General features: G+C 46.0%; 1 protein-coding gene across 2 annotated transcripts in view; it reads right to left on the reverse strand.

Moving 5' to 3' along the window:
• SLC4A8 (solute carrier family 4 member 8) overlaps positions 1 to 25,529 on the reverse strand; it is a 70,946-nt gene that overhangs the window by 24,444 nt on the left and 20,973 nt on the right. Inside the window, exons 2-12 of one of the 2 annotated variants that reach the window (XM_074980317.1) lie at positions 21,319 to 21,400; positions 17,076 to 17,213; positions 15,575 to 15,710; positions 12,564 to 12,724; positions 9,229 to 9,417; positions 7,642 to 7,733; positions 5,802 to 5,959; positions 4,620 to 4,707; positions 4,081 to 4,227; positions 2,694 to 2,785; positions 117 to 291 (exon numbers count right to left, since the gene is read on the reverse strand). In XM_074980317.1, the coding sequence (XP_074836418.1) occupies positions 117 to 291; positions 2,694 to 2,785; positions 4,081 to 4,227; positions 4,620 to 4,707; positions 5,802 to 5,959; positions 7,642 to 7,733; positions 9,229 to 9,417; positions 12,564 to 12,724; positions 15,575 to 15,710; positions 17,076 to 17,184 (1,347 nt within the window). In that variant the 5' untranslated portion in view covers positions 17,185 to 17,213; positions 21,319 to 21,400. Of the gene's footprint in view, positions 1 to 116; positions 292 to 2,693; positions 2,786 to 4,080; positions 4,228 to 4,619; positions 4,708 to 5,801; positions 5,960 to 7,641; positions 7,734 to 9,228; positions 9,418 to 12,563; positions 12,725 to 15,574; positions 15,711 to 17,075; positions 17,214 to 21,318; positions 21,404 to 25,529 lie in introns of those variants that run through there. The other variant, XM_074980316.1, reaches the window with a different exon arrangement.

The following is a 25,529-nucleotide window of genomic DNA, read 5'->3' on the forward strand; positions in this document are numbered from 1 at the left end:
TATTAACAACAGTGAAATGCTATGCCTGTTTCTGGTGGTGTTCATTTTATTTTCTCAGCTGTAACTAATTGTCCTGGAGTCGTTCATTACACATTAGAGAAAAAGAATATTCTTACTATTTGCCCGTCAGTCGCTTCCCCAAGGAGTCCCCCAAAGGTGATCACGGGGGACATGCAGGCACAGTACAGGAAGAGGAATGACGCCAAACACTGCAGGCTCAGAGCATCTCTGAAGTCACTCCAGAACCAAGGAGCTTTTCGTTTCACATCCAAGATCAAACCGCCAAAGAGCCTGCAAATAGAAAACAAAAGGAGATTTTTCTTCCCCACTAGGGATAGGAATGGCACATTTTCCTTTTTAAACAGAGGCAGAAGCAATGCCGTATTGTAAATTTTCTTGGTCGCAAGCAACCCTACACCTTGCCCTGACAGTAACCATAACCAAATAATGCCAAGCTCCAAAGCTTGCCATCAGATCTTGAAGGGTTTTAGATAGGAGGCAAGTGTCAGAAATGCCATTTTACAGATGGGAAAACTGAGGTACCGGGATGGAAAATGACTTGCTCAGGTCACCAAAGAGAACCCAGGTCTCACTAGTTGCAGTCTAATGTTCTATCCACTGCTGCTGTATTTTAAACTAGAAGACTTACCTGGCATTGTTCAGGTCCTTAACTCAAATAAGTTTTGTTGTTCATAGAAATCATTGCTCTGGGGTAGGGCAGGGGATGAGGAGTTCAGAATGCAGGCTTATTTCGAAATTGGTAAACCTCATTTCACAAGGAATAGAGCCTATTTTGGAATAGCTATTTCGAAATAGGCACTGTTAAGACAGGGATCAGAGCCTATTTTGAAATAAGCCTTAGTGTGTGGATGCTGTATTTTGAAAGAGCTAAGTATTATTTCAAAATGCATTTTTTGCAGGGTCTACACAGAGCCCTCGTGCTGGCAGCTTCATGCTAATGAGCAGTCTTGCAATTGGCTGCTCATTAGCATATTCCCAGGGCTCATTAGCATAGCCATGCCAGATATCACTGTTCATAGAGGCTACGTCTACACGTGAAGCCAACATCGAAATAGCTTATCGAAATAGGCTATTTCGATGAATAACGTCTACACGTCCTCCAGGGCTGGCAACGTCGATGTTCAACTTCGACGTTGCGCGGCACCACATCGAAATAGGCGCTGCGAGGGTACGTCTACACGCCAAAGTAGCACACATCGAAATAAGGGTGCCAGGCACAGCTGCAGACAGGGTCACAGGGCGGACTCAACAGCAAGCCGCTCCCTTAAAGGGCCCCTCCCAGACCCAGCTGCACTAAACAACACAAGATCCACAGAGCCGACAACTGGTTGCAGACCCTGTGCATGCAGCATGGATCCCCAGCTGCGGCAGCAGCAGCCAGAAGCCCTGGGCTAAGGGCTGCTGCCCATGGTGACCATAGAGCCCCACAGGGGCTGGAGAGAGAGCATCTCTCAACCCCCCAGCTGATGGCCGCCATGGAGGACCCGGCAATTTCGACGTTGCGGGACGCGGATCATCTACACGGTCCCTACTTCGACGTTGAACGTCGAAGTAGGGCGCTATTCCGATCCCCTCATGAGGTTAGTGACTTCGACGTCTCACCGCCTAACGTCGAAGTTAACTTCGAAATAGCGCCCGACGCATGTAGCCGCGACGGGCGCTATTTCGAAGTTAGTGCCGCTACTTCGAAGTAGCGTGCACGTGTAGACACAGCTAACGTGTGCTACCAGTAGTAAACAGGCCAGCCCCTCTGTCATTGGCCCCTTATGCTTGAAAAATTCTCTTGTTCGGTACCAGTCAGGTCCTGAGGATGCCAGACTGGAGATGTTCAACCTGTACTCTACCTAGACTGGAGTACCATCCACTGGGCACCTTCTCCATTAATTATTTAGCTATAATACACCTCTCAGTATTAGAGCGGTCTCTGCAAAAGTATTGATTCACACAGATCCATTTCTCTCCTCAAGAGACCATGGGGAAGAAAGGGGCGGCTCAGTGGTTTGACCTGCTAAACGCCGTGTTGAGTTCAGCCCATGAGGGGGCCATTTAGGGAACTGTGGCAAACAAATTACAGGGGGAGGGATAGCTCAGTGGTTTGTGCCCTAGCCTGCTAAGACCAGGCTTGTGAGCTCAACCCTTAAGGGGGTCATTTAAGGACATGAGTTTGTTTGTTTTTTTTAAAGAAAGGGTGCTTAGTCCAGGCAAGGGGACTGGACCTTATGACCTCTCAAGGTCCCTTCCAGCTCTATAAGATGTGACATGTATTTTTTCAAAAAAATAGTTTGATTTTTCAATTGAAAAACACATTTTGTTTAGAATTCTCCTTCACTTTCCTTTCTAAGAAATTCAAAAAGTTTTTAAAAAATTACTTCAAGTTAAACAAAAAGAACATTTCATTCAACCCAGAATTTATTTTCTAGCCTTTTCTATTTGCCAGACAGTCATGGAGAAAATGAAAGGTTTGCGGTCGACCTGAAACTTTTTTTCCCTTTTAAAAATTATTATTTATTTGTTTTATCATAACATGCCAGAACACCTTTTGGATTAAGAGCTATACAAACACACAATGAAAAGGCAAGTGCCAAGCAACCAAAAAAAATCTATAATATTTGCAACACTCAAGGGTGAACTTTAAGGAGCGGGATATGAATGTTAAAACTGGTTGAACCAACCTTCCCGTTCTTTCAAGTTCGGGTCCGCTGTGCTGTTCTGGCTCAGCATGGCAAGTAGTGCCATTATGGACAGCTGGCGTCTTCCGCTTCTTCTGTTAAAACAGAAATCCAAGAGAGAGAGCTTAGTGGCGTGTGCTTCTCAGTCCCATGCAGCTGATAATGAGACACGTTTCCATGCTTAGAGGAGCATGCAGGAATTGGGCTGTATTCCCACGAGCATAACTCTAGCTACATATGCAAACTGGTATATGTTCTGCTGGCTTCTGTTGGAGTAGAAAGCTCTAGCAGGGAGCTACCAAACTATTAAAAGGGATACCACCCAAATCCTGTACACTATCCTAAGGTGTTGACCTTGCACACACTGATGCATGCAGTTAATTTTATGCGGTCAATGGCGTTGCACACACAAAGTGACACTCCTGGGTGAGCAGGGGTGGATTAGCCACAGCACCAAATGGGCCGATGCTCAGGGGGTTGGCATCCCAACAGGACCTATGCCCAGACAGTTGGGGTCCCACAGTACCCTATCACAACTTTGTGCATAAGCATTTGCAGGCTTGGGTCTAAGGCAGTGGTATTTTTGCAGCCCACAAGGTGTTACCTGGGCCGCAGGATGAGAACTACAGTGCCCCCCCTCCACACTTTCCTCCCCAGACTCTTGTGCCTAATGCCTCCCACCCAGAGACCCCTCCACAGAGTGGTGCCAGCAGTGGAGTCCTGGGGGGGTCATACAGCAGGAACCTCTGGGGCTGGGCAGCAACCCCAACGCCAACTCTGGACCTTGTAGGGCTGAGCAGCAGCCCCAACGCTGACCCTGTGGGGCCAGGCAGCACCCAAACCCCTGGCCCTGTGGAGCCAGATGTCAGCCCCAGACCCCGTGGGGCTGGGCAGCAGCCCCGAAACCCAAATGCCTGATGCTACGGGGCCCACTGCTATCACCATCCCCAATGCACCGGGCTAGGCAGCCCAGACCCCAGCATGAGGGCGTGGCAGCCTTTAGCATGCATCTGGGCCACAGCTGTGCACTATCTGGGCCACGGGTCTCGAACCACTGGTCTACACGCAGGTCCACACACAGAGTACTGCAGTGGCACACCTATACTGATGCAGCCGCGCCGCTCACAAGCCCTCTGCCAGCTAGAGAAGTCCTAGGACCCCCTTTTAAAGATGGGGAAACTGACGCAGAGAGCCGAGACGTGACTTGCCCAATGAAGGAGTGACAGTTGCAGAGCCATGAGCAAAACTCAGGTCTCAAGTCCCCAATCCTGAGCTCTCTCCCATACGACACACTGCTCAACAGGGATCTCACCCATACAGTTCCTGCTCAGGCATCCCAGTCAGCCGTTCTAGTCCCTGCCTCGCTCTGGACATGAAAAATGTGACCTACCTGGGAAGGTACATATTTCGGAGGTTCAATTCTAATTGATGGATCCCATTCTCCAGGAGGCAATACCGTCACCTGATCCAGGAATTCATCAATACCAGCTACGAGGTCACCCCGGTCTTTCGCTTTATAAGCCACATCATGGAAAACCTACACATAAGAGAGTAAAGGTTAGATACGCTTAGCCTAGGAAGGGGAAACTGAGGCTCAGAGCTAGGGACTGAGGCCATTGGCCCGCTTCCAGCCAACAGCAACAGATAGATTTTGCTGGGGGCGGGGACAGTGTTCAAAGCTCTCCTCCTGTCATGGGCTAGATTAAATGGCTTGGCAGGCACTGTGCTAAACCCAGGGCCCTGGGCTGCTGTCCCTTCAGCTCCTAGGTTAATTCAGCCCTGTTCATCTGATTAGAATGGAAACAGACGGGTACATGACCTAGAACCCTGGGCTGAGAAAAAGAGAAAGAGAGAATAATTTTGAAGAGGACAGAAAACAAGCAAATGCAAAGGAGAAGAGATGAAACTGTCACTTGTTGCACACTGTACCTCATCTGTCATCAGAGTAGCCATTGACCTGCCAATCTCATGGTACTGATGTGCTTTCCCTACTGGTCCCAGCAAGATAAATAAGAACCTGGCCACAGAAAACAGAGAAAAAATGCTTTTAAATTGGGACCCTTTAAAGTGGGGATAAAGAGCGAAAAGAAACAGCCTGAAGTTTCCAAAAGGATATGAGGTGTCTGCACGCAGGAGTGAGCGCACAATGCTCATGGAGGCGCAATAGGAGCAAGCCAATGCCTCAGAAAATCTCTCCTTTAAGGTGAGCCCTGCAAATCCTCAGAGATCCCCTTTATATTGGTGGGTACCTGCCTCCGCTGCTGTGAATGCAGAGAACAACGGCTCATCTGGGGATATGGAAGCAAAGGCAAATTTTGCATCTAGAACCCTGCAAATTTGTGGATATCCACTTTATATCCAAAGGCATCCGCATCTGCAGGTGCGGATGTGGATATCCGCGGATCATTTTTTTGGCTGCAGATGCAAATACAAATTTTGTATCTGCAGAGGGCTCAAACTTTAAGCGTACATCGACACGAGAATCCTCTGTCGACAGAAATCACTGCCAGAAGAGAATTCCCAGCACAACTTCAGTCGACAGATTGCGTCTGCACATAAAAGCCGATCGGAAGAGCAACCCACTCTGTTGACAGAGAGCAGCCAGACTGACCGGCCCTCTCTCGACAGAACGGCTGACCGGAAGCTCTGCAAACGGGGCTGCCCAGTGAACCAGAAGGCCTGTCTGTCAACAAAAGGGCCCTGGAGTGTCTACATGGCTGTGTTGCTGATAGAACACTGTCAAGAGAGGTGCTATACCTGAATGGGGAGAGCTGTAATGCTGCTGGCAGATGTTCCATGTTTTGTTGACAAACTGTCGACAAAGCGCATTTTGCATGTAGATGCTCCATGGTTTTTCCTGACCAAAGCCCAGTTTTGCCAGGAAAAGCCTCTCGTGCAGATGTAGGTTAAGCATATTGTGCCTGTAACAACTATACTTCCATGTGAAACATAAACCTTTGCAATGAGCTGATAAAAAGCCGAAGAGAAAAGCTGTCCTGAGTGCACTCGGATTTTCCACAGAATTTTTTAATCTGATTTGTAGCTATATTAATTGCAATGTTTAAAATAGTTTTAATTTTAGAAAAGTGAATTGTTTTGTAACATCCTTACCTCGTCGGGATCGGGACTTCTGTCATGCCTGAGAGAAGCACAGCTGGTGTCAAACGCACAAAAGCCACCACAGGGCGAAGAAGGAAATCCAGCTCCCCCACTAAAACATTGGAAGCTTCGGCTCCGGTTGGAATTTTCTTCATGAAATGAAGTTCTGCCTGGTGAGGAAGAAATAATTTTCAGACCATTAGGAATTACAGCGTCAGATCAGTAACAGCTCCTGTCAGGCCTGCTCTCTACACAGGTATTTTATTGGTTTAGTTATTTTGGTGGGGGGTCTTTCTCCAGAAATACCCTGTGTCTACACGTGCCCCTTCCTTTCGAAAGGGGCATGTTAATGAGTGGGCTCAAAAGATGCTAATGAGGCGCTGCAATGAATACGCAGCGCCTCATTAGAATAATGGCGGCCACGGCGATTCGAAAGTGTGGCTTTTTGAATCGCCCGCCGCCTGTGGAGACGGGACCTTCTGAAAGGATCCACCCCCCGTTTTTGAAAGCCCTTCTTCCTATCTGGTGATCTGAAGAAGGGCTTTCGAAAACTCGGGGGGGCCTTTCGGAAGGTCCCGTCTCCACGAGCGGTGCGCGACTCGAAAAGCCACACTTTCGAATTGCTGCGGCCGACATTATGCAAATGAGGTGCTGCATATTCATTGCAGCGCCACATTAGCATCTTTCAAACCCACTCATTAACATGCCCCTTTCGAAAGGAAGGGGCACACGTAGACCCAGCCATAGTTAAATTGATTCACCAGGGGCACAGAGGCAGTTGTGCTGTTATAAATATGCCTTAGCACTTGTTTACAAAGTTATTTTGTTACTATTTAAGGAAAAGACATATTTGATATTATGTTCGCAAAAGCAGAAAGGGACACAAAAAAATCTGATACCAAATTCAGTTAGGTTCATGGCAAACAGTGAATGTTTTTGATATTTTTAATGAAACAAAAAATGAAAAAAATTGCTTCAGGCAAAGAAAACATCTTGGTTGATCTGAAATGAAGTGTTTTCATTTCATTTCAGCTCACCCAAAAATGCTTTACTCAACTACAAAGATGAACAGTGACAGACAGATAGCCATGTTAGTCTGTCTGTTCTGGCATGGCTATGATCTGAAGAAGTGAGTCTCTCCCAGAAAATCTCATCACCGAATAATTATTTTGTTAATCTTTAAAGTGCTACTTGACTGGTTTTTTGTTTTGATATCAACTGCAAAGAAAAGTTTTTCGTGGTATTTTTGCTTTTGTTTTGGGGCATTTGGGGGTATTTTGATTAAAAAAAAAAACAAAAAAAAACTTTTTTTTCAGTTGAAACTATTTCCCAAATTCAATTCAAAATAAGGAAGAGTTTTACCTCTCAGAAAAATTTTTTGCTAATTTTCTATTTTTCTTGAAATCACCAAGCTCTAACATTGAGCCGGTTTAAATCAATATAATTATTCCAGCACATCCTCTCCTGTGAAATAAGCATCACATGTCAACAGTTGATTTCAGGGGACAAATGGGTAAGCCAACATGGCCCAAGCTACGGGACAAACCGAGCTATAAGAAGTCATGGACAAATTTTCAAGTTCTCGGCACCAGCGTTCCCTCTACTCTTTCCCATCAATGTGAGGACTTTACCACCCAGATGCACAATAATTTTACGTGCACCAAGGCATGTGCCACCAGTAGAAGCATAAAACCTAGTTGTGGGCACTCTGCTCATCAGCTGAGCAGCATCTGAATCTCTCATGAGTGGCTGCCCAAGCGCACAGCTTATGAGAAACACCGCTCAGGGCCTGTCGGGTTAAGCAAACTGCTTGAATTTACCTGGACTGACACAGCTTCTCGGAGCATCTCACCTTGCTTAAATCCATAGGACTGGTGTCGTGGGTCGCTCCATTTTTAACTTCTAGACTGGCTGTGCCAGGCTGAGGAGCCAGCGTGTGCATTGCTGGAAGGAAAAGATGTCAGAAAGCTCAAGGAAACTTGTCTACTCAGCACCATTTGTGGCCACACGCCCAGCTGCAGGAGAGTAGTTGGGACTTGTAAATTCAGGCCCACTGATGGGGGTGGGGTGGGCAAAGAGGCTAGTTGCACAGGGGCCCAGCATTTCAAAGGGACTCGGAGCTCCAGGTCCCTCTGAAGTGTCATGACAGAGCTGCTGTGCTTCTCCACAGCTCTCGGGGAAGGAGGCTGGGCAATGCCACAATCCAAGCAGTGCCGAGAGCTGACTGTCCTAGGCCCCGCCCTTTCTACTATAAGCCCCGCCCTTTCTACTAAAGGCCCCACCCCTTCTTGGGCAAGGAACCACCTTGTTCCAAGACCTGCGGTGGCCATCGGTCCCACTGTGTGAGGACTTGATCAGTTCTGCATTTGCACAAATGCTAAGTAGTCACGCTCCGCTCCCATTAGCTAAAAAGACACAAGAACAAACATGTAAACAGCTCCCAAACTTCCCAAAACATTTTAATCAGGGATATGGAGCTGTCGACAAGGGGGTCGGGTTGACAGACCCCGCCTCTTCACGGCTTGTTTTGTGGCAACTGAAGCCTCTGCCGGGAAAGTGATCACGCGAGAGCATGCAAATGAGGTGTATGGTTTGTAAATGAGTGCCTCATTTGCATGACCCTGCCAGCAGCCACACACTGTGTAGATGTAGCCATAATGGAGAAGCAGAACCCTGTCGGGGAAGGTGCTGGGTTTTGTCCATAGGCTGTTGACAAAAGGCACTTTGTGTGTACACGTGCACTCTGTTTTCTCAACAAAACCCATTTTCTCAACAAAACTCGCTAATATAACCCTAACCGACGACATTTGTGGCAGAGCAATCAGCAGCACGTGAACGCTAAGGAGTCACAAGTACCAGTCATGTAGCTTCACAATGAGAAGTAGGAAAAAAATTTTGACAGTAACTTTTTTTTGGCAAAAAAACAAAAAAAGCAGATTCGGCGACATGAACAAACGTTAGGGATTCGCATCTGGTTTGCGGTATTGCTCACCTCGAGAAAAAAAAACAACAGAATTGCAAAGTTTCACTTCGTCATTTTCAAAACCAAACAATTTCATTATGTAGCGTCCAAACAATACTGGGTTTAGAAATTTCCTTTACTATTACTTTTAAATTCTTAAAATTGAAATGGAGTTCTTCGTATGATCTGAAATGAGGGGAGTTTTTTCAACTTTTTTAATTGGCCAAAAATATCAAAATATTCCATTCTGTGTTCAACCCACAATGATTGTTTTTCAGGTTTTCAGAACTGCCAGCAAACCGAAACATCGGTTGTTCCTTCAGCATTCAGGTCTAATCATGATGCTAAAACCCAACTTTTCATTTCGTTTTGTTTTTAAGCAAAATCGTGGATATGTCAGCTGGCACTCATGCTCCCAGATGACATACACCTTCTGGAAAATCCCCCCTCAGGCTGTCTGACGGCAGAAATCCTCACCTGTTTTGTCTAGTAAGTGTGGATCTGACTGCTTCTTGCTGACGTCAGTAAAAGAGCGGACAATCGGAAGGAGGTTGTTCCTCTTCTTCTCGTTTTGATGGTGATGCTTTTTTAAGAGGGCATCCCGGATTCTCTGTCTCATGCTTTCATCAAACTCGCTTCTTGGTTCTTGCTGATCCAGGATCATATCTGGGGAAAACACAAAAACAAAAACAAAAAATTCTCAAGCTTGCAACACGTAGATATTGCTGCTGATGAGTATCTACATGCTACGAGTATGAGCTAATTGGATAGGTGGTACACTGATTAGGCCACTATCCCAGGACAGAGTTTATGTCTCTACTCTGCCACACACTTCCTGTGTGACTTGGTCAAGTCTCCCAATGCCTCAGTTACACCTGTAAAATGGGATAATAGCATTATTCTACCTCCCAGGAGAGTTGTGAGGATAAATTCATTCAGGAGTGGTAGGTGCTCGGCGCCCCCAGTTCTATTTGGATGCTGGGAAGTGGGCAACCCTAAGCTGCCCACTGCTAAAGACTTGTCCCCCAACTTAGTGGGAGAGGCTCACAGTAAAGCAGGCCATAGAAGTACCACAAACAGAGGTAAACATGTCATCAAACTATTCTTGTTTAGCGCTTTGCTCAGAATGATTTCATGGCTCTCACGATCACCGAATTTCAACTCTACAACCTCCCCATCAGGTGGGGAAAGATTATCCCCATTTCACACATGGGGAATGTGAGCTCACGTCCCACCATCAAGTCCGTGCCTGAGATAGAATTAAACCCTCTCCTCTCATTTCCTGGTGAAGTGCCTTTAACACTAACTCATCCTTCCCCCTCATTGTTCACATTGCAATCCCCAATGTTCGTATTGCAATCGTGCTGAGAGCAGGAAACTGGCTTTCACAACACTGAGCAAGAGAGAGTGAGACTCCTATACCTTCCATGGGGCTGATATTCACTCCTAGAATTGCTACAGCCCCAGACAGCCAGCACTGAAGCAGTGGAACAACACCTAGTCCCTCGTGTAACGTTCACAGCCCACGGTGAGCTTAGAAGGAGGTTACGTAGCTTGAGGGTTATCGACAGAAAACGTGCAAGAAAACAGGACAGGAAGTGGGGGGCTAATAGGCACCGATATAAGAGCCCTGAATAAAATCGGGACTTCTGTCCAATGGTACGTCTATTTTTTTCCATCCATGTGCAGAATAAATTTTGTAATGTGCACCAAAACGTGTGCACATGGGCACCACCAGTAGAAGCACATCCTGCCAGCACTCTGCTAATCAGCTGGGCGGCACCTGAATCTCTCCTGGGGGTCACCCAAGTGCTCAGCTTCCAGGGAAGACTCTTTTGTCATCCTGCATATTTTGTACAATAGCACTGTAACCACAGGATGACACAGCCAACGCCGAGGCAACCTTACTTAGAGAAACCTTTGCAGCATTGTTAATATGCCTTTGGGAATGCCTGCACAGCTGCTGGGGGCATATTTCCTAGCATGGGTAGATGGATACATGCTGGTTCTGCATGAGCTAGGAGCAGTGTGTCTGTGGTAGCATGGGCAGTGGCTCAAACTAGCTGTCTGAGTAGATACTCAGGGATTGAGCTTTTATTCTCACAACTCACTCAAGCAGAGCTAGCACACCTCTGTCCAACCACCCAGAGAAGCACATTCCCGGCTGCTGTGCGTACCCATCATTTTTTGCCTTTCAATGGCTGGCAGGAATTTTTCTTTGCTAAAACATCTAAGCAAAATGCTGATTCACCACTTTGCTAATGCATTTATTACTCCCCCTTCCAGGTAATGCAGTTTTCTTTCCTGATCTGACCCGACTGCATTACTCTACATACCTCACCAAATGACAGTCAGTCTAGAATGCAAGATTTCCCCGAGGTTTCTTGCATAATTGACTGTAACTGGCAGCCCTCGGGAAGGAATGTGCTAAGAACAGCTCTGACATCATCAGACCTTGAAAGAGTTTGAATGGAGACCTGCCAATCAAAAATAACATCTACAAAGCTGCTTTCTCAACTACCCTCCATTATCTCCTCAATGGAAATGTATTACTTGGTCATCTGCCAAAGGAACCTCAGCTTTCAAATTTAGATCTTATTTACATATTGAATAATAATCTAGGCCCTGAATATAAAAAGCAGCAGTATCTAACTTCCACACTAAGGTTTTATCTACTGAAGCAGTTATTCCAAACTGGCTATTCTGATTTATTCTGAGTGCTCTCAATCTATTCTGGAAATGGATTAAATTAATTTGAAATTAGAATTTGTCCCTACATGAAAGTTAATCCAAAATAAGATTGGGGCATGAATTTAAGGAGGATTAACTATTCCTCATGAACTCCTTGCGTGGATGCTCTTAACCCAGAATAAGGGCAGGCCTCTGCAGCACAGTTATTTCAAAAGAACAGACGTTATTTTGAAATAACCAGTCTAGCATCTACATGACACAAATGCTAATTTGAAGTAGCGGCCACCTTATTTTGAAATTGGTAAACTTCATTTCACGAGGAATAGTGCCTATTTTGAAACAGGTGCTGTTAAGAAAGGGAATAGCGCCTATTTCAAAATAAGCTATAATGCATCTAATGACTCTTTCTTGAAATAGTCTCTTTGTGTTTAGACAACATATTTTGAAATCGCTAAGAGCGATTTCAAAATGCATTTTTGTGTGTAGCAGCATTATTTTGAAATAAGCTATTTTGGAATCACTCTGTGGCCGCTTCTACACAGGCCACTTCCTTCGGAAGTCTCATGCTAATACAGGGAGCAAAATATGCTAAGGAGGTGGGGATGCAAATTCCCCATGCCTCATTAGCATAACGTCACCTGATTTGGAGTCCGGAAGACCATTCTTCCGGACTCCAAAACGCCGTGTAGAAGCGCGGCTGCCGGGGGCACTTCCGGAAGGAAGTCCTTCTTGCAGAGGCCCCTTCTTCCCGAAAATTTTTGGGAAGAAGGGGCCTCTGGAAGGAAGACTTCCTTCCGGAAGACCCTCCCCCCGGGGCTGCGCTTGTACACAGCCTTTTGGAGTCCGGAAGAATGGTTTTCTGGACTCCAAATCATGTGACGTTATCCTAATGAGGCATGGGGAACAGACTCTGTTCTGGTCTGGCTATGGTCTGAAGAAGTGGGTCTGTCCCACGAAAGTTCACCTAACAAACTATTTTGCTAGTGTTTAAAGTGCTACTTGACTGCTTTTTGTTTTGATGGTGCAAAGAGAATTTGCTGCATTCAGAGAAGCACGAAGGATATTCTTTGAATCTTTTTTTCTTGGGCATGGCCCGATAAATCATGCATGAGAGCAAGTACCTGCGATTTCCTCAATGCTGTTGGCGCACATATCCAGAAGGACAGTCCCATTCATGATGCAACTCCTCAGTTCAAAGAGGCTGTGCAAGGAGAGCGTCGCTACGTAGGGTTTGCTCCAGCGTTCCCCTCCGTCCTCCACATCCTCTTCAAATTTCAGCCACCTAGAAGCATTGTAAATGGACACCACTCAGGCCAGGCAGTGAGCAGTTCCAGAGAAGAGACACACAAGCAGGTGTTGCTTATCTACACAGCTGTGTGCGATGTTTGGTGTCTCTTCATTAGTGGTTCAAAGGAAAGGGAAGGGGACCACATGCACATTCTGATTTTCACATGGTTTTTAAGCAGCTAATGAAAAAATTCCCACCAGCTCTAGTAACATGCTGAAGGACCTATTTTCTGTTTGTTTTACACAGGCCACATCAGCTGCTGGGACTGGACAACAGGTGATGGATCACTGAATGGATGCCTTGTTCTGAGCCAGGATGGCCATTCGTATGTTCTTAACACAGCAGCAAAACGTCTCACAATCCTTAAAGTATCAGAGAGGTGGCCAAGTTAGTCTGTATCTTCAAAAACAACAAGACTTCTTGTTTTTGAAAATCCTTAAAGTATTCTCTCACACCTGTGACGGTATATAAAATCATGAATGGTGTGGAGAAAGTGAATACAGAAAAGTTATTTACTTGTTCCCATAATATAAGAACTAGAGGACACCAAATGAAATTAATGGGTAGCAGGTTCAAAACTAATAAAAGAAAGTTTTTCTTCACACAGTGCACAGTCAACCTGTGGAACTCCTTGCCAGGGGACGCCGTGAAGACCAGGACTCTTAACAGAGTTTAAAATAGAGCTCGATAAATATTTGGAGGTTAGGTCCATAGATGGCTATTAGCAAGGGGTAAGGTATGGTGCCTGGCCTTTTGTCGAAGGCGGGAGATGGATGGCAGGAGACAAGTCGCTTGATCATTGTCTTCGGTTCACCTCCTCTGGGGCACCTGGCATTGGCTACTGTCAGCAGACAGGATACTGGGCTAGATGGACCTTTGGTCTGACTCAGTATGGTCATTCTTATGGTCTTACCATATACAGTGCCCATTACCTTAGTGTAACACCAATGAACCAGGGACAGCAGCAGACAGAATTGAACCTGGGTTCTTGGGGGCTAAAGCCCTGCACCATTTGCTCTTAGATTGGCCTGCTAAAACCAAGAATGTGAATTCAACCCTTGAGGGGGCCCTTTAGGGACCTGGGGCAAATGGAAGGAAAAAAAAAAAAAGATGGTGCTTGGTCCTGCCAAGAGATCAGGTGATTAGACTTGGTGACCTCCAGAAGTCCCTTCCAGTTCTATGAGATGTGTATCTCCTTATATGGAGCAAACTTCACCCTCTCTTTCGCAGTGCTTCTGGGTTACATGTTCCCTCAGTTGAGGAAGCACATTCCAAGCTTCGGAGACCCCCTCCCAGCAGTTCACCCCAGCCCAATCTCTATTTGTAAAGCTGGCAGGCCTAGGTCATCAGCAGGTGGAAATGAACCTACAACCTTAGGAGCTAAAGCCATGTGCCTCTACTACATGAATTAAAAGCCAGCTGGTTCTTAGTTAATGCTATAGAGCAGACTTCACTCTCCCTTTTGCAGCACCCCTGGGTCACGTAAGTTTGTCCCAGCTTTTAATGTATTTAGCTTCCAATCACCCTGTGATATAAGGTGAGGCTTCTAACCCCATTCTACAGATGGGGAAACTGATGAAGAAAGAAACTATACTAGAAAGAGAGCCTGAGAGTATGTCTATAGTACAGGGAAGATCAACCCAATCAGTGTTGATTTTCCCGAGTTTGATTTCATGCACCTGGTAGAGACGGGCAAAATCAAATTATTTGGGGTCAGCAGTCAACCCCTGTACTCCTTGAGATCTCAAGGAGTAAGGGAGGTTCTCCTGTTGACCTTCCTCTGTGAGGACAGTCAGGTAACTCAGTTGCAGATAAATTAATTCTAGTTTCACAATTGCTGTAGCTAGAATTGCATATCTGCAATTGATTTGCCTGCCTAGTATAAACCAAGCCTTAGATACAAACCCTTGTATTAGATGCCTTTTATTTGGCAGGACCTGCTCCCAGAATTCCTGCATCTAACCACAGAGACTAAGTGACTTGCCAAGATCACATAGCAAGCCTGTCTCCGATCAAGGGATGGGACCCCAGGCATCCCACTACCCAGGCTAACTTGCTGATCCCTGGTCCATCCTGTCTCTCAATGGCTGTATAACAAGTTTCCTGTCTTTCACTCTTTCCCAGGCTACTGTTACACAGAAGGGGCATGAAGAAGCAGAAGAATACTTCAGTATAAGGGATCTGCATCATATCTTCATCCCCCACTGCTTTATCAAGCTACACTCTGTAAATGACAGTCTACAGCTACAGCTCGGTCTGCTCTAGACCTTAAAGTCCATTATAGATACACAATTCCAGCTACGGCAATTGCGTAGCTGGAATTGACTTATCTACAATTGACTTATCTGGCCTTACCTTACCTCACAGAGAGTGGGTGACGGGAGAAACTCTCCCATTGACCTCCCTTACTCCTCCTGAGACTGTCAAGCCCAGATAGTTCGATTCAGCACATCCCTACTAGGCATGCAAAATTGAACCCTGTAACTTGGATCCTGACTGAGTCGATCTTCCAGGTAGTGAAGACATACCCTGTGAATGCCCTGTCTGGCTGCGTCTCTTCTCCCAGCAGGTGGTGTCATGAGGCAACCGATCAAAGGAGTTAGCCGTATTGAACGGCCCACTCATGCATCTGATGAAGCGGGTCTTCGCCCACGAAAGCTTATGCTCCAAAACATCTCTTCATCTATAAGCCGCAGGACTTCTTGCTGCTTTTGAAGATACAGACTAACTTGGCTCCCCCTCCGATACTGATCAAAGGAATGGCACTGACTACATGACTTGATGGAAGGTCAGGGAAACACATTCCATTTCCTGGGGCCAGTCGAGTGTCTCGCTTAGTTTCACCTTGCTGTTTCCTTCCATTCTGCGTCTTCCCCTTCTTTCACACAGATTTCATCCAGCTCCGTGAACAGATCGTGGGGAACATGCTCCTCGTCCTCCTCTGTCCCGAGGATGAACTGAACTCGCTGAGATGGGGTGTCTAATGAACAAAGAATTACAGAGGCCTCTGCTGCAACCATGCCACACTGTTTAAAAACCACCGCATTGAACAGGAAGAGGTCGCTCATTGTTCTAAGTTTCTGATTGAAACATCACAGCAGTAACAGTCGGTTTCAAACTGAGCCCCGGCTCAGAAGCCAAATATAAAATTCATAGGTGCCAACTAGTGGATGCGCAGCACCCACCAGTAGCTCAACCAATCAGCTCCTTGCACTCCCCACAAGCTCCTCCCACCTCCCACGGATCATCTGTTGAAAGGTGGGGAGGAATAAGAGGAGGCATGCTCAGGGCAGCGAGTGGAACATGATGGGAAGAGGCAGGGTGGGTGGAGCCTTGGGAGAAGAGGTAGAGTCGGGGGTAGGGCCTGGGGCAGAGCAGGATTCAGGCACCTCTTGAGAAACTGGGAAATTCAGCACCTGTAATAAATCTGTATTAGATTTGTAAAATACTGCATTATTAGGAGCACAGGCTCTTTGGAGCAGGGACCCTTATGTTTGTACAGCCCCAGCACAGGAGGGCTCTAAACTCATGATTGGCACTTCTAGATGTTATCAGCATAGTAAAGTTATTAATAATAATAAAAGGAAAAGTACACGTTGAACCTCTCTCATCCAGAACTCTCTCTTTATCTATTGGTCAATCGATAGACAGATATAGTACACAAAATATAGTCTGCTGGTTGGCTACTAAAGACCTCCTGTTCTAACCCAAGACACCCACCCCTCCTGCAAAGCCAGGGACCCCCAGCCCCTGCTCTAACCCAATGCACCCACCCCTCCTGCAAAGCCAGGCACCCCTAACCGCCAACTCTAATCCAATGCACCCACTCCTCCCACAGAGCCAGGCACTCCCATCCCCCTGCTCTAACCCAACCCCCCACCCATCCCCACAGCCAGGCACCCCCAGCACACACACCCCTAGTCTAACTCAATACCTGAGTCGCACCAGCGCTGCTGCCACTCACTTCTCCCTCCATGGGGCGCAGGCACAGAGCAGCAGTGAGCAGTCTGGGAACATGGCTCTGAACAGGAGCCAGGTTTCATTGAGTAAAGAGCCGTGGTTTGACCACCCCGGCACTGGAAGGTCAGGGTAGGGCCCAGGGAGACCTAGACAAACTGGAGGAGTGTGGAATACCAGGGGGCCAAGTGCAGGGAACGAGCAGAGGCTGCCCACCCCCAACACACGCAGACAGTGGCAGGAGCTGAAACCATCCAGCAGCTTCCCCTGCTCCAAGGCACTCTCTCCCAGTCCCTCGTGCTCTGCTTCCATAGGACAATGGGATGGCTGCCACAGGGTCCCCCAAAGCGCAGGGCCTGAGGCTGGCGCCCCGAACCTTCCTACCTACCATGAGACCCCGGCTCTTCTTCCTGAATGGCTCCCTTCGCCCGGTCACGTTTCCTGTGCTTTTGGCCATGAGTCCTGTGGTGTCTATGGCTCTGTCTCACCAAAGGCATCCGTACCCCAACGTACAGCGTTCTGTGCCCTGCAACCAAGCGGAAATACGTTAGCCTGCATCACTCTGTGCATCGCAGTGCCTGTCGAGGGGAATGGTGCCTGTGATCAGCTGTGCCGACAACCGCCACAGGGCCAGAGGCAAGAGCTTGGCTCCCTGCTCCTGGAAGGGGCGGAGCCAAGTGCAGAAGGGGCAGGGCTTACGGCAGTCAGTCCTGAGCACCCCCCGTCATGCTCCCTCAGAGCCACACACATGCCGGGCCCAGGGGCAACTGCCTTCTTTTCCTCCTCCCCGTCAGGCCACCAACAGGAGGAGCAAGTGGGGTAACTTTATAGGGACCCTTTGAAATGCTGGGGCAATGCTGCTTCAAACAGTTTCTGAGGGCTGGGCGGGAGCCAGCACCTCACTCCACTTGGTGCTAAGGTCTGATAGCCCTGGGCCCCGCCCCTTCCAGCTGAGACTCCGCCCCGTCCAGGGGCTGGGGAGCTGGGCCTACACACACCTTGCCCTTGGGCCCACAGTGGCTGTCGGCCCTGCTGTTGCATTGATATAGCTGGTCTTCATCCCTCACAATGTCCGAAGTCAGTAAAAGAAAATCACTTCGGTTATATGATGATAGAATTGAGCAAAAACATCAGAATTTTGAGTGGCAAATTCCAGTATTTCATAAGAGCGGCCATACTGGGTCAGACCAAACATCCATCTAGCCCAGTATCCTGTCTTGCAATGGTGGCTGATGCCAGGTGTCCCACAGGAATGAACAGAACAAGGAATCATCAAGTGATCCCTCCCCTGTCACCCACTTCCAGCCTCTGACAGAGGCTAGGAGCACCATTCCAACTCCTCCTGACTAACAGCCATTACCTCCAAGAATTTATTGAGCTCTTTTTTGAACCCTGTTAAAGTCCTAGTTTCACAACATCCTCTGGCAAGGAGTTCCACAGGTTGACTGAGCTGCATGAAGAAATACTTCCTTTTGTTTGGTTTACACCCACTACCTAGTAAACATCTGAAATGAAATACTTTGTTTAGATGAACCCAAACAGAAAATACAAAAATAATCAGCAAAATTACAAGGTCATTTTTTTTTCCAGAAACTGCCTTTTCTGTGGAAAAATATTCTCCACAGACAATTCCTAACCAGGTCTAAAGATGTGAAAGTTCATGTGTAAAGCAAGAGTGTCAAACATGCAATGTAGCATCACAATTCTTTACTGTGGATTGACATGCTGTTATTTACCTTAAGTCAATATTATTTGGGTTTGTCTAAGGCCCACTAGAAACAGATTAAAAATAAACAGAAATAAGCTTCTCTTATATCATAAGAGCTATGTCTACGTTAGAGGGTTTTGTCAACAAAACTCACGGAGCATTTACAGAAATATCAACCAAAAAGCTGTGTAGATGCTCCAGGGGACCCTGTTGTTGACAGAGCAGATCAAAAGATCGATTCCCTTTTATGTGTTGATGAGATATGTCCACAGAAGTTTTGTTCAGACATCTCTTCCGACAGTATCTTCTGTCAATAGATGATTCTAGTGTAGACACAGCCAAGAAGAATGAAGTTTCCTTTGACTTAATGACACTGGTTTAAAATCTGATTTGAGTCAAACCAGTTCAACTTCCTCATCTACACAAGATCTCAGTCTATATTATCTCAACTGAGTCAGTCAGATATCTGGAAAGAAGCCACTTTCACAGTCACTCTGAAAGGTCATGAGCTTGCTTTATTTTAGATCTGCCCTAGCTGGTTTATTTTATTACTACAAAGTTTCAAAAACAAGGCAGCGGCTTGATTTTAAAACCTGGTCAGAAGGGAACAAGCCTCTCTGCAATTTACAACTTTAATAGGACAGCGCTCCCAACAGTTCATTAAGCAGCGGCAGAAGGTAATTATTTTAAAAGCTTGCAAAAGTCATAACATGAGAGGCGACAGAGCCAATCTCCTGATAATGAACTGCATTAGACAAACCAGAGCCAGGCACCTTCAGCATTCAAATTATTCTAGTGGCTTATCACTGCTGAGTGTTGTACCTGATGGATTAAGAAAATACAGAGAAATAAGCTTTCGTGGGCAAAGACCCGCTTCATTAGATGCATGAGTGGGGGGTGGTTCTGATGAAGCGGGTCTTTGCCCACGAAAGGTTATGCTCCAAATATCTGTTAGTCTATAAGGTGCCACAAGACTTCTTGTTGCTCTCAAAGCTACAGACTAACATGGCTACCTCTCTGATATTTGTTTAAACTGAGAACAATTTCAGCTTTGGGGGCTTTTCTTTTTCTGTGAACCAGCAGAGAGGAAGACCTCAGGAAGATGTCTCCCAGGCATTCAGAAATATATTGACTGTCACAAAATCAGCCATAGAGGTGTAAGTAAAAGAAAATGTAGAGTTAGACACGATCAGGTTATGGTTATTTTGAATTTGGTTGGACTGGCTACTCTGTATTTCTCTTTTATGCTGTTGTTTGACTTGATGCTTTTTTCCCCTGTAACTTTTAAGCTGAATCCTGGGGAAATATTTTTGTCTGTGTGCAACCCATGATTTACTTTCCCTTGTTTTGTGAATAAATCACTTGTTTTTAAGCTAACAATCTGATACCTGTGCCCAAGAAGGGTCTGTGTACATGCCTTCAGCCACAGAGCTATCAAGTTACAGCTTGCTGTTCTCAAGCCCTATGTGGACGGGAGAACAGGGTTGTAGTTTTACCCACAGGGAGCATCCCCCAATGTGCTTGCCTGCATTAAAGGGCTCTCCAAGGACTGGGGTGGCAGCACTTACATTCCAGGGGATCTGTGACCCTGGAGAAGTTTTAAAGTCAAGCCTGCATATAGGCAAGGTGTTTTTAAGTCTCTGTGGGGCCCCACTTTCTGCACTCAGAGTGTCAGAGTGGGGGAGGATCCTTGAAAACTGTCAAGCCTGAATAATTCGATGTCCCGCATCCCCACTAGGCACATAAAATCGAATCCTGGAAGATCGACCCTGACCTCGCTGATCTCCCGGTAAGTGTAGGTGTACATTAAGGCTGTAGAAGAAACTCATTCTTTCTCCATGTTAGTGTTTTAGGTGCCACTACATGGGACAGTGACTCACACCATTAGGGGTGTGGATTATATATGCGCTACCAAAATAAGAGTAAGAATTAAATCCTAACAAGTAACAGATGACAACACAATTTGGCATTCAATGCAAACAGGAACTACCCGGCTTAGCATTGTTTCAGCTAATCTGGGGGTAAACGACCGAGTTCCCATTTGCTTCTTTCCTTTGGGAGCTTCTCCACAGAATGACTCCCCACCAGGTTTGCACGCTGTGGCTGAATAGGTTGTGAGAACCAATGCATTTTCTTCATGGATGGCTTGCCAGCAGAAATTGAGTGATGTTTGACAAATGATAAATCGCCGACTACCCAGATCTGCTTTCAATCCCCCGCTGGTTCTCTTTCAAATGAGACCAGTTACTAGGTCTCAGATTCCTGTGCATTCATGCCCCTTTGCACTGCCAGACTGATGGGAATGAGACTCCATTGTCGTTTAAAGACCATGCAATGGTTCTCTGGGCAAATTTAGGTTGCAACTAGTGCAAACATTTAACGCTCCTAAATCAGCACAACATTTGAGGACGTCCAAAGGGCCTGGTTCTCTGTGGTTCTGCCTTTCATTTACATCAGTGGGTACAAAATACTGCCAAGCCTGAATGGTAACAATTTACACCTTACTTTGCCCTTGTGCAAAGCGGTGTTCCCTATAAGATAAGCACTTGGAGAAATTCAGGTGCCGCCTAGCTGATTAGCAGAACCCCCACAGCCAGCAGAATGTGTTTTTATTTGTGGTGCACATCTCCACGTGCCCTGGTGCACATAACAAAATTTATTCAGCCCTGATGGGAAAAATTAGAGGGAACATTGGTGCAACGGACTGCACAATGGAACACCTGGCCTCAGATATACAAGTAAAAGTAAATAACAACACTAATAGGGCAATTGCAAGGAACCTAACATGGTGTTATGACCAAACATTGTTTATCTTATCTGGAACCTTATTAAACAAACTCATTTACTACAATTTCCAATCAAGTTGATGATGTACTAGAAAAAACTGAAAAATATAGTTATCAGTTGGAGCCTTGAACCTTACCTTCCAGCTCTTCTTTCTCATAATGAATATTGACGACATTACTGGTCCCACCTTGGTCCACAACTGCCTCTTCATCCGCTCTCTGTTTAAAAACAAACCCCCCAAAAATGCAGATTCAATCACGCTGAAATATTTCATGAATTCACGTCACGTCTGCGGAGTTTTTTTCGTTCCAAAAACTGAAAAAGTTTCAGAAAACCACAGTCCTTTGCAGACTTTTCATTTTGAAATTTCCTTTCCCCTTTTTTACACGGTTGAAGTATTTAAAAATGCTTACCCTAGAAAGGAAACGTTTTGTTCCACCCAAAATGATCGTTTTCAATTTTTCAACTCACCAAAAATTTTGTTTTCTGCTCAACCCTGAACAATGTTTTTTTCATTTTGCAGAAATCCCAATGTTCCGAAAATGCACTTTTCTCACCGTTCTTATTAGGAGCACAGTTGGGATACTCGAAAGCACTGTTGGCTTAGCTATGTTCCAAAGCGCGTGAAACACGTTCCCAAGTTGGTAAAACTTCAATCGTGTATCTGATTGTATATTTGTACTGCACCTGGCATGAGGCCACCCCAATCCTGACCGGGACTAGCAGAACACAAAGAAGCCAGGAGCTTTAGTCTCACTAAAAGACTGCAATTTAAACATCAGCAACATAACAGATTCAGACGCAGCGCTGCCACTTCTAATGATTTTATTGTGAGTGTTGAGATATTTGTAGAGCCCTGCAATCCATTTCATATCTGCCTCTGCATATATGGATGCAGATATCTGCAGCCGATTACTGCAGCTATAAATGAAGATGCAAATTTTGTATCCCTGCAGAGCTTTAAATATTTGATGATTTTTTTAAGAGCCTGTGCTCCTGGAGTCACAAGATTCTCTGGCAATCACAGCTTTTTTTCTTCCTGAGCCCACATAATTGCAGAAAAAGGCTCAAAAACCAGAGGCACATATACCCTAAAACTTAAGATAAACAGGAGATCAATAAACTGACCTCAGTCATTTGGGAATCTCAGGATAACCAGCCTCAAGCCTAGACTATACAGAAAAGTTGTAGCACTTTAATTATATCGGTATCATTATTGCAGTAAATCCTCTGTAGCACAGAAGTACACAGGTATCAATATTTGGCAATGGTGAGGCCACATCTGAAGTAATGCGTCCAGTTCAGGGGCCCCCAGTATAGAAAGAATGTGGCTGCACTGGAGAGGGTCCAGCAGAGGTCAACCAAAATGAAAGGCCTCTAACTTTTTCCATCCATGGGCACATGACCTACCACAAGAGGCTGAGGGATTTGGTCTTACTTAATTTGCAGAAGAGTGAGTGGGGATTTGATAGCAGCCTTCAACTACTTGAAGGGGGGTTCTAAAGAAGATGGAAAGAGGATGCTCTCAGTAGTGACAGGTGGCAGAACAAGGAGCAATGGTCTCCAGTTACAGTGGTGGAGGTCTAGGTTGGATATTAGAAAAAATTCTTTCACCAGGAGGGTGGTCAAGCTCTAGAGTGGATTATCTGGAGCGACAGCAGAATCTCCATCTCTAGAGGTTTTTAAGTCCCAGCTTGACAAAGTCCTGGCCGGGATGATTTAGTTAGGGTTGGTCCTACTTTGACTGAACTCCTGAGGTCTCTTCCAGTCCCAGGATTCTATGAGTCTAGGGTACCTTTAACTTGGTATAACTGTGCCCACACAAGGGTATGACTATACCAATTTTTCAAAAAACCACACAGAAGAGGACACAGCACATTCTGACCTGTGGGTTCCCACACAGTAATTCTCAAAATGGTTCAGACCAGAGAAAATTTTCCGTTCTCGAAATTCACACAAGGCAAGCTACAGAATCACAGCTGGGTCACAACCAACAAGGACACACAGGAGTTCTTGCTTCTCCTTATCATCAGACTTGTGGAAAGAGATTAGACCTCTCTCTGACCAAAGAAGTGAAAACTGCCGGCATTTCCGTTTTAGCTGCAGCTGTGGCTTAATGCAGAGCCTTCTGGAAAAACTTGATAACCTTTGGTCCCTCTCGTCATGCTACGTTTCTGCTATTAATTGTTAAGACTCTTTCACCAGGGGGAAAATTCTCTTTCCTCTTGGCTCTAAAAAAATCAGTTGTACAAATGATCCCAGGATGAATGTGTTGTAAACAGAATTTGTCAGGGGGGGGAAAAAAAAAAAGCAAAACCTAGGAGACTTACCCAGTTGCTCGGGTCTGTAACTCAAATAATGTTTTTGGTTTTCTTCATTTAAATTGTTGCTCTGGGGTGAGGGTGGGGGTGGGGTTGAAAAGTTCAGTATGCAGGATGCCCTGTGGACCAAGGACTACCCCAGCCCTCTCTGACCGCACCAGCTTGGGGAAAGAAGAGAAGCGCCTGTCCATGGCCTCAGCAGTGGGCACAGCCGGGGAGGGGATGCATGTCCCCCAGCTGGAGGACAGACAGACACACAGACACACAAACAGACAAACTCTCTGAAACACAGATCATATAGCTGTCCCTTTTTCCACCCCTGCCCCCTGCTGCCCCAATGAGGTTATTGCTGTCCCAGGGCTTCTTGCTGCCTCTCTGTGATCATTATACAATATATCTGTCCCTGCTAGCAGAAGCAACAAGAAGTCCTGTGGCACCTTACAGACTAACAGAGATACTGGAGCATAAGCTTCTATGGGCAAAGACCCACTTTGTCAGATGCATCTGACGAAGTGGATCTTTGACTACAAAAGCTTATGCACCAAAAAATCTGTTAATCTATAAGGTGCCACAGGACTTCTCACTGTTTTTGCAGATATAGACTAACCCAGCTACCCCTCTGATACCTGCTAGCAGAGTCCTTCCTCCCTATTCTATGAGAAGCAATCACATTCCAGGCACATCACATTTTCCTGGACACCCAAACCCTGACCTGGCTTTACATTATGATAAGAGGAAGCTGCCTACCAAATTCGGTGATCCTAGCTCTTACCATTTAGGACAGGGGTCCACAACAGCAGGCACAGGTGCCAAGAGTGGCACGCCAGCTGATTTTCATCAACACGCAATGTGGGAGCTCCACCCTGCCCCTCCTCCCCCATGCAGCCAGGAGCTTGTTCAAAGCCATGCCGTCTGTGAGCTGACAAAAAACAGCTAATGCTACCAACCACCACTTCAACCGTAAAGCTCTGCGTCTTCAGTTATTTATTAATGAAGCTGTTGTAGGTAGGACTAGTAGTGACTTTAAAAAGTGTCACTGGCACTTGGACCATACATAGATGTCCAAAGGTCAAATTTCGGCGCTCCACCTCAGAAAGGTTGCTGACCCCGGGTTTAGAAGTTCTTAAACAAACAGACAGATGGATAGACCGACTCAGTCAAACTCTCTGAAATACATAGTACATTTGCCTCGTAATTTATCTTTTTCCCATTCCTCATAGGAGACACTGAGGACCTTTTATTTTTGCTTTCTCATGTTTCTGAGTGTTTAGAACTTTGCTAGTTCTTCTCTTTAATCACTAAACCGAGAAACTCAATTTAAAAAGGAGCTCAGATTTTCACATGGCTGCAGAAGCTGAAGCTTCAAGAAAAAAACACTGAATATCAATATGATTGCAAGCAATGCTGCATTATAGAAAGAGGAACACCAAAATGAATGCTGTTTATACATGTGAATGGGCTCGACTTGATTTAAAAGCAGACGTTATGTCAACCTCCATAGTGCTGTTGTGTAAATGGAGAAGTAATTCAAGCTCCATATGCTTCAGAAGGAACACACAGAAGCAGCAACTCCTGTCTTTGTCATCAGCCAGCCCCACTTTATTCCTCTCTTCTCTTATCCTTGTATTGGATTTTTTGACCTGCATGGCTTTCTGGAAGGCTAGCCCTTTAAATTTGACAGGGCAAACAAAGCACTCAGCTCTGAACTAGCCACTCTGGCTGACGTTTGTTGCAGCCCAATCACCCTCCATTTGAAGAAGAGCATTAAAAGCCTACCGTGTTTGCCCTTGGGTTTTTCCTCCTTCTTTCAGATGGAATAACACCATCTCAGAGATCAGCCTGATATCTGGATGCAGCACACAGGGCCTGCACGGATTTTGTTACAAAATACACTCTATAATTGGAATGGATCCTTGGAAAGAACAAAGTGTTGGGACCCCTGCAACTTGTATGGAGGCCAGTGATGGGGTGGGCCCCCTGCTATAAGTCTGGTGGTCTTGACACCCCCCACCCCCTACCCCCCAGA

This window comes from Carettochelys insculpta, chromosome 29, assembly GCF_033958435.1.
Source record: "Carettochelys insculpta isolate YL-2023 chromosome 29, ASM3395843v1, whole genome shotgun sequence".
Lineage (NCBI taxonomy): Eukaryota > Metazoa > Chordata > Testudines > Carettochelyidae > Carettochelys > Carettochelys insculpta.